This window comes from Calypte anna, chromosome 1 (genome assembly GCF_003957555.1).
Source record: "Calypte anna isolate BGI_N300 chromosome 1, bCalAnn1_v1.p, whole genome shotgun sequence".
Lineage (NCBI taxonomy): Eukaryota > Metazoa > Chordata > Aves > Apodiformes > Trochilidae > Calypte > Calypte anna.
Window position 1 is genome coordinate 194,417,484 of NC_044244.1, and position 14,072 is coordinate 194,431,555.

At 44.4% G+C, this 14,072-nt stretch overlaps 1 protein-coding gene across 3 annotated transcripts in view; it reads left to right on the plus strand.

Moving 5' to 3' along the window:
• INTS4 (integrator complex subunit 4) overlaps positions 1–13,741 on the plus strand; it is a 40,590-nt gene extending 26,849 nt beyond the window's left edge. For 2 of the 3 annotated variants that reach the window (XM_030464387.1, XM_030464391.1), the window contains 7 exons: positions 1,339–1,419; positions 4,086–4,216; positions 5,153–5,212; positions 7,969–8,128; positions 8,436–8,579; positions 9,291–9,411; positions 12,505–13,157. In XM_030464387.1, the coding sequence (XP_030320247.1) occupies positions 1,339–1,419; positions 4,086–4,216; positions 5,153–5,212; positions 7,969–8,128; positions 8,436–8,579; positions 9,291–9,411; positions 12,505–12,698 (891 nt within the window). In that variant the 3' untranslated portion in view covers positions 12,699–13,157. Of the gene's footprint in view, positions 1–1,338; positions 1,420–4,085; positions 4,217–5,152; positions 5,213–7,968; positions 8,129–8,435; positions 8,580–9,290; positions 9,412–12,504 lie in introns of all 3 variants that reach the window. The other variant, XM_030464379.1, reaches the window with a different exon arrangement.
• The last annotated feature ends 331 nt before the right edge of the window (positions 13,742–14,072 follow it).

The window sequence follows — 14,072 nt, forward strand, 5'->3', positions numbered from 1 at the left end:
CAATTTCTTTCCTAAATGTGTAGCTGCCAGTTGGCATTATCTCATGGCAGCCCTCAAAGCTTTGGAATACATTTATCCCCCAAAGAAGGTGTTTTAGATGAGCAGTATTACAGTTCAGTACATTCCTAGCTAAATCCATAACTCTTGCCAAAGGGAAATGTGGAACCCAAGCAGAGGACCAGCATTTGGAGGTTCTTTGTTGCCCTTTTCCAGGTTTTGCTGGAGGGAGCCAGCAGACTGGGTTGGGTATCTGGCAAAGAGGAGTGCTGTGTTTGGAAGAGGGAGGTAAACACTGCACCAGCCACACGTGGCTTGGGAATAGACAGGACTCCAGTGATGTAGAGGAGTCAGCAACATGGCTGAAATGAAAATTAACTCCTAATATCATACAACCAGAAATTCACAAATGGCAGAGAGAACCTGAATGTCAGAGCAGCCCTTTTCAGTAGATTTTTTTCCAATTGCTTCTTTTCCACAACAGAAAGAAGCTGTTGGGGAAAAAATAAAAAAATCTTCATTTTCCAGCACCTTGAGAGTCAAAAGATTCCAGAGCTTTAAAGGCCCTGGAAATCACAGTACATAGGCTGTGATTTTAAGGGTAGTTAGCTGGGATTCTGTGGCCAGCCTTGGTGAAGGACATAGTCTGTGTGTCCTTGGGCTTTTTCTACAGCCAGCTTTGTGTGGGCAGTTTCAGAAAGGAGGCAGAGATATAAATCATCCAGTTAAGCTTTCTTAATTTTTTAACATCACCAAGCAAACAGGGTGTGATTGAGGGATGGATTTTTTTGTTTGTTTTTAATACAAGTATCAGCATCTGATTTTTACACTCCATATTCTCAGTAACTTTAGGATCTTTGATGGGGCAAAGACTCTCAACCAGAAAATTCAGAACCATGACTGTAGCTGTGTTTCTGGGGACAGTTGTTACTGCTTCCACATTCTGCCTGCAGTCTGAGATCACCCTGATCCTGGTCTCAGGGAGGTGATAAAGCAGTGGGCTGTTTTTCTAGGAAGCATTCTGCATAAAGTTCTCCTGAAAAAAGTACCAACAATTTGGCTCAGCCAGTCTCCTAATTCATAATTTTGTTGATATTATTCTCAATTTCTGTTTTATATTTTATAGTTGTGTAGGTAGCTCTGTGTATTTATAGAATAGTACATATTTTGGAAGCCTTGGTTCCCTGTGTTGTGTTTAAAAGCACAAAAGACTCCTTTGGCTTACTTTTTCAACCACCTTGTTGGTGGGCACCTTCCCTGTTCCCAGGCCCATGTAGCACAGGGTTCTAATGTTGAGTCTGAAACAGGTATTTATCATAATTTCATGGTTTTCTTCTTTAGGCCTTGCAGGAGAAGCTGTGGAACGTGGCAGCTCCTCTGTACCTGAAACAGAACGCGTTGGCTTCTGCTGCAGCAAAACAGGTGAGGGAGAAGCAGCTGGGGCTGTGTGGAGCTAAGTCCTAAGGTACAAGCCCTTCCTTGTCCATGCAACAAAAATGCACTTCTGAGCTTCCACTGCCATGGTCTGTTCAAGTAAATTTTATTGCCACAAAGTAGAGTACTTCTCATCTTCAGAAGATGAGTGGCAAGAGGATCAAGGTTCATGGCAGCTGGAAAAAGGCAAACATCACCCCCAGCTTCTAGAAGAGCAAGAAGAAAGATCCAGAAAACTGTGGGCTGCCTTGTCCTCACCTAACTATTGGGGAAGGTTGTGGACCAAATCCTCTTAAAGGTCATTTCTAAACAAGTGAAAGTAATTTGGAACAGCCAAGATGCATTTCCCAAGGGCATACTGGGGGTACTGGTGGATGAAAATCTGGACATGATCCTTCAGTGTGTGCTCACAGCTCAGAAAGCCAACTGTGTCCTGGGCTGCACCACAAGTAGTGTGGGCAGCAGGTCAAGGAAGGGGATTATTCCTCTCTGCTCTGCTGAGACTCCCCCTGCAGTGCTGGGTCCAGTTCTGGGGTACCCAACACAAGGAGTTGGAGCTGTTGGAATGAGTCCAGAGGAGGCCAAAAAGATGCTCAGAGGGCTGGAGCAGCTCTGGAGCCAGGCTGAGAGAGTTGGGGGTGTTCAGCCTGGAGAAGAGAGGGCTCCAGGGAGACCTTAGAGCATCTTCCAGTGCCTGAAAGGGACATAAAAGAAAGATGGGGACAGACTTCTTAGCAGGGCCTGTAGTGACAGGACAAGAGATGATGGTTTCAAACCAAAAAAGGGGAGATTCAGACTAGATATAAGAAGAAATTTTTTACAATAAGGGTGGTGAGACATTGGCACAAGTTGCCTAGAGAGGTGATAGATGCTCCATCCCTGGAAACATTCCAGTTCAGGTTGGATGGAGCTCTGAGCAACCAGAGCTAGTTGAAGATGTCTCTTCTAACTGAAGGGGAATTGGGCTAGATGAGCTTTAAAGGTCCCTTCCAACCCATATTGCAGGAAATTTTGCCTGACCATCACTGTCCTGCATGATGAGGAGATTGGTGCTGTGATATGGTGTATATCTTGTTTCTTGACTTCAGCAAAGCCTTTGAAGCAGTCTCCTGTTGCCATCTTTTCACCAGACTGGCAGGATTCTGGCTGGATAAGTGGGAGATAAGGTGAGGAGGTGATCCCTCAGCTCTAGGGAGATGAGATCTGAAGGTCTGCTTTGTGTTTTGTGCTCCCCAGGAGAAGGTAGATGCTGACAGATTGGGGCAGAGGGGCCACCAAGGTGGTTTGGGCTTGGAACACATTGCCTGGAAGGAGAAGCTGAGGAAACTGGGCTTGTCCTGCCTGGAAAAGAGGCTTCAGGGGGGGTTCACTGCTCTCTTCCAGTGCCTCATCATAGGATATAGATGAGGCACAGGCAGACAGGTCTGGTCAAGAGGCAATGGACACAAACTGGAATATGAGAAAATGTGATTTGATATAAAGAGAGGAAAACATAAGGGCAGTTAAATACTGCAGTAGGTTGCCCAGACAATGAGATGTGGCCCTGATTAACTGGATCTAATTAGAACTTCTCAGAGCAGGGGACCAGCCTAGATGATCCCAGGTTCCCCCCAACCTGAATTATCCTAAATCAATGATCTGGTCCTGGAAAAACCAAAGCTAAGCTCCAAGAAAAGGTAAATGAGAAAGGAGACTAATTAAATAATCCCAGAACAAATCTGGAGCAAGTTCATGGATCTGCTGGGAAACTCTGCTGATGTTTTGAGTCTTCAGTTAATTAAGATGTAATAAGAGGCAGGTACTGCTGTGCATCAAAACCTTCTGTGCTGTTGACAGCTGGCCTCAGGGAAGAGCAGAAACAAAAGCCTGTCAGCTTTTAAGATCTTCTCTCTGTCTGCCTTGGGTGCTCTTCTCAGTAGCATGTGAACCCTCTGGGAAGTTTTATCTGTTGTGATTGTGAATGTAGATCACTTCCCATCGATGCAAGGTGAGGGAATATTTCCTATTAAATAATTTTTGAGTTCTTGGCTTTGATACACTCATATTTTAAATGCATAAATGTATTCATTTGAGCATTTCTCTTGTCTACTTAAACCTATCTGTTTGACAGATAAAGTGTGATGAGTAAAACTGTGAAGTATCCTGTCTAAGCTTTTAATTGTATGTCTAAAATAACCTAGAATAATACTTGTTACAGTTTCCATCTTCAGCTGCAGTGCACGATGCCTTGTTGAATATAAAGTTATTTTCAAGAGAACTTGTCAAATCTAACTCCAAAAATGTAAACCTGAGCAGGACCTCTGAGGTTGGTCTGTTGTGTTTTTCACCTTTTGTGTTTCAGAGAAGCCAGTGGGAGCTGGCAGGGGCTCTACCCCTAGAAATTGAAAATGCAATGCCAAAAGGTAGAGACTGCCCATGGAGGGAGTGCTTGATTTCAGGCCAAGTTTCATGAATTGTTTATTTCAGGAAGTCAAGATAACCTTCCAGCATTAAGCACCACTTCCCACAGTGAAGAATTTTACCAGAAGAACGAGACTCTTGGATTAATGTGTTCCTCAGCCTGAGGAAAAATACCAGAATCTTGTGATCATACTTGTGCAAGAGTTTAACCAACTGATGGTTTGGTTGTTTGTTTTTTTTTTACTATCTGACAGATTTTAGAAGAAACTTATAAAATGGAGTTCATGTACAGTGGGGTGGAAAGCAGGCAGGTGGTCATCATTCACCACATGAGACTCCAAGCAAAGGCTTTACAGCTGATAGTGACTGCACGTACCACCAGAGGGTAAGGATGGATAACCTGGTCAAAGGACCTTCTTAGGGTTAACTGTAAGCTTAATTTCCTCAAGCTTTGTTTAAAAAACCCAAGTAGGATTGTAGGATGGACCTGTCAAACATCACAGCATGCCAGTAACCATTGGTGAAATAGATTCAGAGTGAAAAGCCACTTTTTGTCTTTGGTGTGGCTGTGTAGTCACACAGTGCTAAATGAGAGGACAGAATTATTAGGGAGGTGTGTTCAGGTTGAGTTCTCTCAGCTGTGAACATATAAACAAGTTAAAAATGTTGTAAAGTGTACCTTAAAGCTGATATTCAGGACAGGCTTAAATGAGAAGACGAAGAATGCACTAATCATGTTTTCTTCATTAAGTTGCTGGGGTTTTAGCATCAGAAAAAAATTGTCTTTTTGACTAATCTGCAATTAAAGTGTGCCACTCAGACACAAAATACATGTGTGTAACAGGAGAGGCTCTGGGTGGTTCCTTCTGGCTGCTGAGGTCAGTGCAGCTACGTGTGTGTTTGGGTGCTTATAGAATTAGAACTCCCATGAGGCAGAATTAGAGCAAAGTGGTTGGTATCCTAATTTCTTTCCTTTTCTTTGGGATTTGTTGCAATTTACTCTGTTGCCACAGAGGTTCACATTATCTTTGCCTTTCAACCTCTTGTTTTATAGGAAGGAAGTTAAAGAAATATTAATAGTGCCTTTGGGAATTTATTTAGTACCTTATGCACTTTTGTGGGAGAGGGATATGAATGTGGGGAGGGAGATAGCAATTAACTTCTATTTTTATTTTTACTCTTGTGAGGACCAAAGGCCCTCAAAATTGGAAGATTTTGTGGTTTTTAGTAGCTTGAACTGGCTTCCAAAACACCTAAATGCTTATAGGGATAGAGGCAGTTTTGTTTAAACCTTAACCAAGGAATGTTATCTTCATTACAGAGTGGAACCTCTTTTTGGGATGTGTGAAAAATTCCTACAAGAAGTGGATTCCTTTCAGAGGTGAGAAACTCCAGTGCTTTCTGTGGTGATGAGGGCGAATGGTTTCAAGGTGAAAGAGGGGAGATTTAGATTAAATAATAGGAAGAAAATCTTCCCTGTTGGGTTGGTGAGAGACTGACACAGATTGCCCTATCCCTGAAGTGTTCAAGGTCAAGTTGCATAGAGCTTGGAGTAAACTTCAAGTAAACTCCCTTCTAAATGAGGAATTAGTGGAAGAGCTTTCCTGGCTGGATGACAGAAAAGGAATTTATTTCCTCATCCCAAATTTCTAAATTATAAATCTGAGAGCCAGGGAACCATTCACACCCTGAAGCTGAGACTCCTCTTGCCCAGGTGTTCACCACCACTGCTGCTGCAGCACTTGCCCAGCTCTCCTCTCCCTGGAGAAGAGTTTCTTTTATTTTATTCCAATCTGGATGTCTCAAATAGGTCAGATTAGGGATGCCCAGTTCCTTCAGAAGGGAATTGGATAGCTAGCCCAGAGACACAGGTGTCCAGAGTTTCTGAGCAGGATTCCATCTCCAGTTATGATTTAAATTTACATTTATATGTGGTCTGTATCCTTGACAGTTGTGGGTGGTTAAGTGATGAGAAAAGAACCAAATCTACCTGTTCCCCAGCACTCAACTCATTTAGTAGCTAATGAGCAGGGCAGTTCATTGACTTTATATTTTCTCCTGGCACTGAGTCTCAGGATCAACAAAACTTAACCACTGTTTCTCAGTGCATAATTCCTGCAGGCAGTGATGAATACCACGAATCTGGATGATGGGACATCATGTCAATTAGCTGTAAGGTCACTTACAAATGCTCAGATGTACAAAAATCCCTGTGTCTTGGTTGTGCAGCCTCAGTGTGCCAGATTTTAGCTCTGTCCCATGACAGAGTAGTTGAAGTTTGCTGTTCTCTGTACTAGAATGAGGCTCACCCCTCCTTTATTTTATTTTATTTTATTTTATTTTATTTTATTTTATTTTATTTTTAAATTATTTTTATTTTTCATTCCCCCTCCTGATTCTAGTTTACTGTTAAAATTTCACTCATGCAGTAACACTCTCATAAATATTGGTAGAGAAGTTTTGCTGCAGCAGAAGGTCAAGGCAGCTCACGTGTGGGGTGTGTGGGTATTTTACAGCCTGTAATGAGTCAGCTGCTTAATTAGCCAGATGGAAGTGCACAGCAAAAAGAATTAGGCATCTGCATGTCATCCCTGGGAAGCACCAATCTCCAAAGTCTGCAAGGCAGCTGTGCCAAGGGTGGGTTTCTTCATGCAGCTGTTTCCTTGTTGGGACATGGACTCTGAATGCAGAGCACTGCAATTTCCCATGGTCTCATTTAATTTAGCATTCTTATTAAATAAATAGCATTACAGCTACACGTGCAGTCTGAGGGGAGAGGTACCTGCAGTATCTGCTTCTCACTGACACGTTGTTGATGGGGCACCTCAACATTTTTAGGTCCTTTTTTGTGAATTTATGTTGACAAAAACAATGGCTTTGCCTGCTAGGCTCTGTATTGATGGACATGATGGACCAGTCACTAGTGGTGTCCCCCAGGGATCAGTGTTGGGCCCAGTTCTGTTCAATATCTTCATTGATGATTTAGATGAGGGGATTGAGTCCATCATCAGCAAATTCACAGATGACACCAAGCTGGGGGGGAGTGTGGATCAGCTGGAAGGCAGGAGGGCTCTGCAGAGGGACCTGGACAGACTGGAGAGATGGGATGATCCCAATGGGATGAGGTTCAACACGGCCAAGTGCCGGGTCCTGCACTTTGGCCACAACAACCCCATGGGGAGCTCCAGACTGGGGACAGAGTGGCTGAGAGCAGCCAGACAGAAAGGGACCTGGGAGTCTGGATTGCCAGGAAGCTGAACAGGAGCCAACAGTGTGCCCAGGTGGCCAAGAAGGCCAATGGCATCCTGGGCTGGATCAGGAACAGTGTGGCCAGCAGGTCCAGGGAAGGGATTCTGCCCCTGTACTCAGCCCTGGTGAGGCCACAGCTTGAGTCCTGTGTCCAGTTCTGGGCCCCTCAGCTCAGGAAGGAGATCGAGGTCCTGGAGCAGGTCCAAAGGAGGCAAGTGGGCTGGTGAAGGGATCCAGCAGAGATCCTGTGAGGAGAGGCTGAGGGAGCTGGGGGTGTTGAGGCTGGAGAAGAGGAGGCTCAGGGGAGAGCTCATCACTCTCTCCAACTCCCTGAAAGGAGGTTGGAGCCAGGGGGGGGTTGGTCTCTTTTCCCAGGCAACTCTCAGCAAGACAAGAGGCCATGGTCTCAAGTTGTGCCAGGGGAGGTTTAGGTTGGAGATTAGAAAGAATTTCTTTCTGGAGAGGGTGATCAGACATTGGAATGGGCTGCCCAGGGAAGGGGTGGATTCTCCGTGTCTGGAGCTATTTCCAAAGAGCCTGGATGTGGCACTCAGTGCCATGGGCTGGGAACTGCAGCAGTAGTGGATCAAGGGTTGGACTTGATGATCTCTGAGGTCCCTTCCAACCCAGCCAATTCTATGATTCTGTGATTCTATGAGAAGTGGGACACAAATAGCTCTTGATGTTGTCAAGTTTGAGCACAAGGTGTGATGCTGAGAGAACAAAACAAAATAATCTTTATCTGTGAGACAAGCATCAGAAGAGGAATCTGCATATCTAATTCTGTCCTTGGAACTAAGTACCAGGTTTAGGCAGCTTAGCTGAAAAAAACCCAATACTGTTGAAAATGCTGAAAAACACTTGATTTTTAATTTGCTTTTCACACAGATGTTTCATCTCTGAGCTCCCACACATGCAAGGCAGTTTTGTAGATAAATTGCTGGACTTAATGCCTAGACTTGTGACATCCAAGCCTTCAGAAGTGGTGAAGATTCTTCAGACAACGCTGAGACAAAGCACCTTCCTCCATCTTCCTCTTCCAGAGCAGGTCAGTTGAACAGAGAGAATTAAAATGCAAAATTCTTGCAGACTCAGCATCTGACTAGTTCCTAACATGTCATGAAACTTTTAGTATTTTCAGTTATTTGGTCAGTTCCAAGTGTTAACCCTCCAAAAGCTTTCTTTTTCCTTCCTCACATCCCCAGGACAATCACTAAAAATACAGAAGATTTAATAATTCCAAGCAGTATCCAAAATAATCCAAAACTCATGCACAGCTTCTTCAGTAATGATTGCTTTTTTTTGGTTTTTTCCTTCCTCCTCCTTATTTCTGCCAACTGCTTTGCACCTAAAAGCTCCACAGAGCTACTGCAAATATCATTGAGCCCACTGGTGAATCTGATAATCCTCTGAGGTTTACATCAGGGTTGGTGGTGGCACTGGATGTTGATGCAACTCTGGAACATGTGCAGGATCCCCAAGGAACTGTTAAAGTCCAGGTGAGCAGTCACTTTGTACTCTGAGTACAAACAAGATTGTACCTGAGGGGGGGGAGTGTGCTGCAGGACGTCAGTCCTTCTAAATGGCAAATAATTACACACTTAATTAGTTAACAATGTTGGGGTTTTGTTGTTCTGGCCACACCTTCTGAATCTGGTGTGTCTGGAGTGTGCTGAGCTGGTTTGCTTGCAGTTCCTGGGAATTTGCTCTGAGCACTTGGATGCCCTTCTGTGCTTCACACAGTGCTCCCACACACACTGGGCATGTCATGGACATGATCACAAATAAATGTTGGTGAACTTCCAGCTTGTGGGGTAGGAGAAGGAGGAGCAAAAGAAGCTGTTTCAAACTGTACAGAAAAATGCAGGCTCTCACTTTCCATGTTTCCAACTTAGCTTCCTTCCTGCTGCTGAGTGACTGGTGTCAAATGCTGCTGAGGAGGTAGGAGGGGTAGGATGCCAAGTAAACTGTGCAATTTCACTGCATAACAAAGAAATTAAAACCCTGTTAACAATGCAGAGGAAAAAGCTGATGTCACTATACATTTTCCCCCTCTTCTTGGGTCTGAATGGCCAGCATGTGGTCATTAAGTCTCAGGCAACTGGACTCCTAGCTCCAAGATAAAGCACCCCTCCTCAACCAGAAAACACCAAAGGAACTGTGCAAATCCCCAGGCTAGCTGTCATTTTTTTTTTCCCCCCCTCCTCTAGGTATTGTATCCAGATGGACAAGCACAGATAATCCATCCTAAACCAGCTGATTTTCGAAATCCTGGTCCTGGGAGGCACAGGCTGATAACTCAGGTTTACCTCTCCCACACAGCCTGGACAGGTGAGCTAATGATAAGAGTTCATGTGATTGCTGCACATTTCTAACAGGAGTGTGTGTCTTGCTTGATCCCAGTCTCCTGCACAGAAGAACATGTCCATGGTTTTGGGGGCTTTTCTTGGAGTCTGCAGCTCTTGTTGATGCTGCCCTTAGCACTGAGCAGTTTGGTTGCCAGGGCACTGCTGCTCCAGAGGTGACTGGAGGGGTCACTGTCATGGGAGGGAAGGCACTTGGCAGACAATGGGGGCTGTGTGTGCAGTCTGCCAGCACTGGGGGCCTTGGCAGGGGAGCACATACCCAAGGTGAGGTCACCCATTTGGGGGCAGAGCAAGATGAGTGGTGGGAGCCAGACCTGCACCCTCGTGGAAGGGGAATGAGTTGGGGTAAACTGACTCCTCACAACTCATTGGTTTAGATCTGACAGAATTTGAGCACAGCAGAAAACCTTTGGAGCTGTGTGTACTCAACAGTATAATTTCACTGCTGATTAAACTTTCACCCTTATAAAGCCCTAAAAAAAAACCAACCCTTCAGCTCTGATGAGCTGAATACCTTCTCCAGCATTCACGTTCAGTCCTGGCTGGCACCCACACCTCCCCCTGGAAGTGTTTTAATAATTGGCTCGTGGACTTCAAACAAGAAAAGCATAGAATATTTGTTTGCAACACCTTTTGTCCTGTTGTCTTTTAATCCCTTCACATTTCTGTAAATGTGGAGTTTTCTCTGAGCAGTTATTAATAATAAGATTTCGTGATTTTTTTTTTCTTTTAACTGAGTTTTGTTTAGTGCTGTCTTCTTTCACTTACTTCTTATATAGCATTTCTGTGGTGTGCTTGTTCATCCTGTGATCATAGAATCATAGAATTGGCTGGGTTGGAAGGGACCTCAGAGATCATCAAGTCCAACCCTTGATCCACTACTGCTGCAGTTCCCAGCCCATGGCACTGAGTGCCACATCCAGTCTCTTTGGAAATATCTCCAGGGATGGAGAATCCACCCCTTCCCTGGGCAGCCCATTCCAATGTCTGATCACCCTCTCCAGAAAGAAATTCTTTCCAATCTCCAACCTAAACCTCCCCTGGCACAACTTGAGACCATGGCCTCTTGTCTTGCTGAGAGTTGCCTGGCAAAAGAGACCAACCCCCCCCTGGCTCCAACCTCCTTTCAGGGAGTTGCAGAGAGTGATGAGCTCTCCCCTGAGCCTCCTCTTCTCCAGCCTCAACACCCTCAGCTCCCTCAGCCTCTCCTCACAGCATCTCTGCTGGATCCCTTCACCAGCCTGGTTGCCTCCTTTGGACCTGCTCCAGCACCTCAATCTCCTTCCTAAACTGAGGGGCCCAGATCTTTGTTTTGGTCTGGGTAAGAAAAAATGGTCTTGTTTCTATGACTGGATGTATCTGAATTTCAAGGTTCGTTCTGTACCAGAGGGAGCTGAATTAAGTTCTTTATTTCTGCTGGAAGGGCATTTTAAGTATGGCCCTAAGGGATTCTCTTCTGCTCTCTTCCCTCACTGTTACTTGAACTATTAACATTGGCACCTGGACATATAAAACAGGTAGGACACTGAGCTGGGAGGGATTCAGGGAACAGGGTCAAAATTCAAAAGGGAGCAATTACCTCAATTCAAGACAATAAAATTTAGTGAAAGGCAGGAAAAGGTGTCCAAATATGAAGCAGGGATTAACTGACAGGTGAAAAACAAGTGATAGAGGTGACCATGATCTACAAATGAAAGTTGGTGGTATGTTTTCCAGGGAGGTGTGAGCTGGACAGTGAAATAATCGTGGGAAAAGATTATTTCTTGAGTTCTGTCTGGTGCTGGCAATGTCTCAGCTGGAGTCCCACTGCACTTTTGGGCATCACATCTTTAAATTAAATGGGTTCCTACAGATTTCATTTAGGTTTCAGTAATGTGGGCCTGGTGTGGGTTAACCCAGAACACATTAAAGCCCAACTCACCACCTCCACTGGTGGGATGGAGAAGGGAATCTGGAGGGTGAAAGTGAGAAAACACGTGGGTTTTGCACCACTCAGCGCAAGATGCAATGTGGCTGTGTTATTAACACTCTTTGGTCACAAATCCCGTGCCATCTGAGCTACCCTGAAGGAAAAATAGCTTTATCCCAGCCAAAACCAGTACAAGTCCATAGGGAAATCCTAAAGGAATCATGTTTTCCAGTCTAGAAAGGAAAATTGTGATGGGGATGTGGTTGAGTATGCTGCTCAGTCATAGTGTGTAGACTGAAAGCCCAATTTTGGTATGATCAGTGGGAGAACAGAGTGAAATTGCTTTATGGGCAGTATTAGAATCTCTGTCAAGCTGCTGAGATGGTGGAAGAGGGGAAGAGGCTGTCTTGGAGTGTAAAGACCTCCCAGCAGAAGAGAATCTTCAAATAATCCTGTGCTACAAACCTTTGGGAGGTTGTAGCCAGGTGGGGGTTGGTCTCTTTTGCCAGATGACTTTCAGCAAGACAAGAGGGCATGGTCTTAGGTTGTACCAGGGGAGGTTTAGGTTGGAGATTAGAAAGAATTTCTTTCTGGAGAGGGTGATCAGACATTGGAATGGGCTGCTCAGGGAAGGGGTGGATTCTCCATCCCTGGAGATATTTCAAAAGAGACTGGATGTGGCACTCAGTGCCATGGTCTAGCAACCGCAATGGTGGTTCAAGGGTTGGACTCGATGATCTCTGAGGTCCCTTCCAACCCAGCCAATTCTATGATTCTATGATCAGACATCATCTGGATATTACTTGATCCTCCCATAAAAACATCAGTAGTTCTATGGGCTTTTATGATTTTATTATTGTTTTTTTGGAATCATTTGTAACAGCTACTTTGGAAAGTTGCTCTAAGTTAAGTGTTTGTTATTCTTTTATTTAAACTGTGTCAGTGAAGGGGGGGATCTAAACCCAGGCTGTGCTACATGTAAGGACAAAGCTGCATTTTACAAACACCATCCTGGATTCTGTCAGCCCAGAATGTCTCTGTGTTTTATCCAGCACAAGTGAGAGCAAATTTCATTCAGTGCTGTTTATTCACCGTGCAATGAGAGTCATGGTTGGGTTGTTGTGTTGTTTCTTTTTTTTCTCTCTGCAGAGCCCTGTCAGATTGAGGTGAGGTTGCTGCTGGCTTACAATTCCAACAGGAGCAAAGCATCTGCAAAAATGCCTAAAGCTACCTGGAGTGAGAGTTTGGAGGCTCTGCCACAGTCACAAAATGGCATAGAGGGGACCATCCCCTTCAGCAAAGCTGTCAAAGTATACATAATGCCCAAACCTGCCAGGAGGTGAGGTCTTTATCACACACAAAGTGGATTTGTGGGATTCTGGGTGACATGAAAACATTATGTGGTGTTCCAAGACAGTGAACCAAACCAAAATAGTTTTATACTTGGGTAAAAAAAAAAAATCAGCCAGAGAAATAAAGCTGCTGAAGAACAAGTGGTCTCTGTTGAGAAACAGACAGCAGTACAGGAGTTACTCAGCTAAGAGTAAGGAGGAGTTTCAGGAAAATGAAGGTGTTGCTGTATTGAGACAACAAAATGAAGACAGCTGTCCATCAGCATTCCAGGAGTATTTCACTGGGCTGTATTTTCACTCCTCTCAAAAGTTTCTCTTCAAGGCCTTTAGTTTTTCTGCTGTGTATTCACTAAGGTATTTACCATGTAAATGCTTAGGCACATGAACAGTGTTCTTATTACAGCTGAAATGAAGCTAAAGAGCTCGGGGGGTTTTGTGAGAGCTCGTTGGGTTTTTTTAATGTCTCATCCTTGTATTTGTGCCTGAATTCTAAGGAAAAAAAAGAACATTCTAATGTGCTGTTCTTGTGTAAGAACTGCACCTCAAAGTGAGACTGCCAGGAGCTGCCAGCTAAATCCTGAGCAGTGCCACATCCTGTACTGAAGCTATTGCAGTCTTGGGGAGGACACAGATTGTCCATGTTGTGGTGTGAGAAGGAGAGGAACCTGCAGGTGCAAGCAGCAGAATGTGGAGTTTTGAGTTGCAGCAACAAATTCTTTTCTTTGCAAAGAAATTTTTTTCTTGCACCTTAATTCTTTCCTTTGTTTATAGAAAAATGGAGTCAAGTGTATTGATCACTGCCCTGTTAATCCAACTGCAATTTACAGCCCAACTGGAATCCATCTCTCCTGTTGTGCTTTTGCATCCCTGTAGGAGCAGTGCAATTAAATTCTGTGGGTTGGGAAATGAATAACCCCATCCCACTGAGTTTTACAGAATCTGTTCCTGCATAGTGATCCCAGCTGATCCAATCTTCTGGAGATGAGAAAATCTGTTCAGTTTTTCCATTCAGCAGCAGTTTTGGCAGTCAAAGTGAAAAAAAAGATCATCTGAAGTAGCCAAACATGCTCTGAATTAAGCAGCAGTCAGGCAGCTTGTCTGTGTTCCTTCAGTGGGTGAGATGGGAGTAGGGAGAGACAGGAACCTTCAGAAAATGGGATCCTCCTGGCATTCCTGCTGGAAACTGTCTGTGCAAGCTTCAGCAGACTGAAGAACTTCCTCTGACTTGTGGTAGGGTTTTCTAGGAGCACCTCGTGTGTGAATTTCTGTAGTGCAACAAACGTTACAGGTGTTCAGAAATCAATTGTAAAAAAAAAACAAAGTGTACAGAGATTGGTGTAAATAATTACACAACCCCCTGGTGTG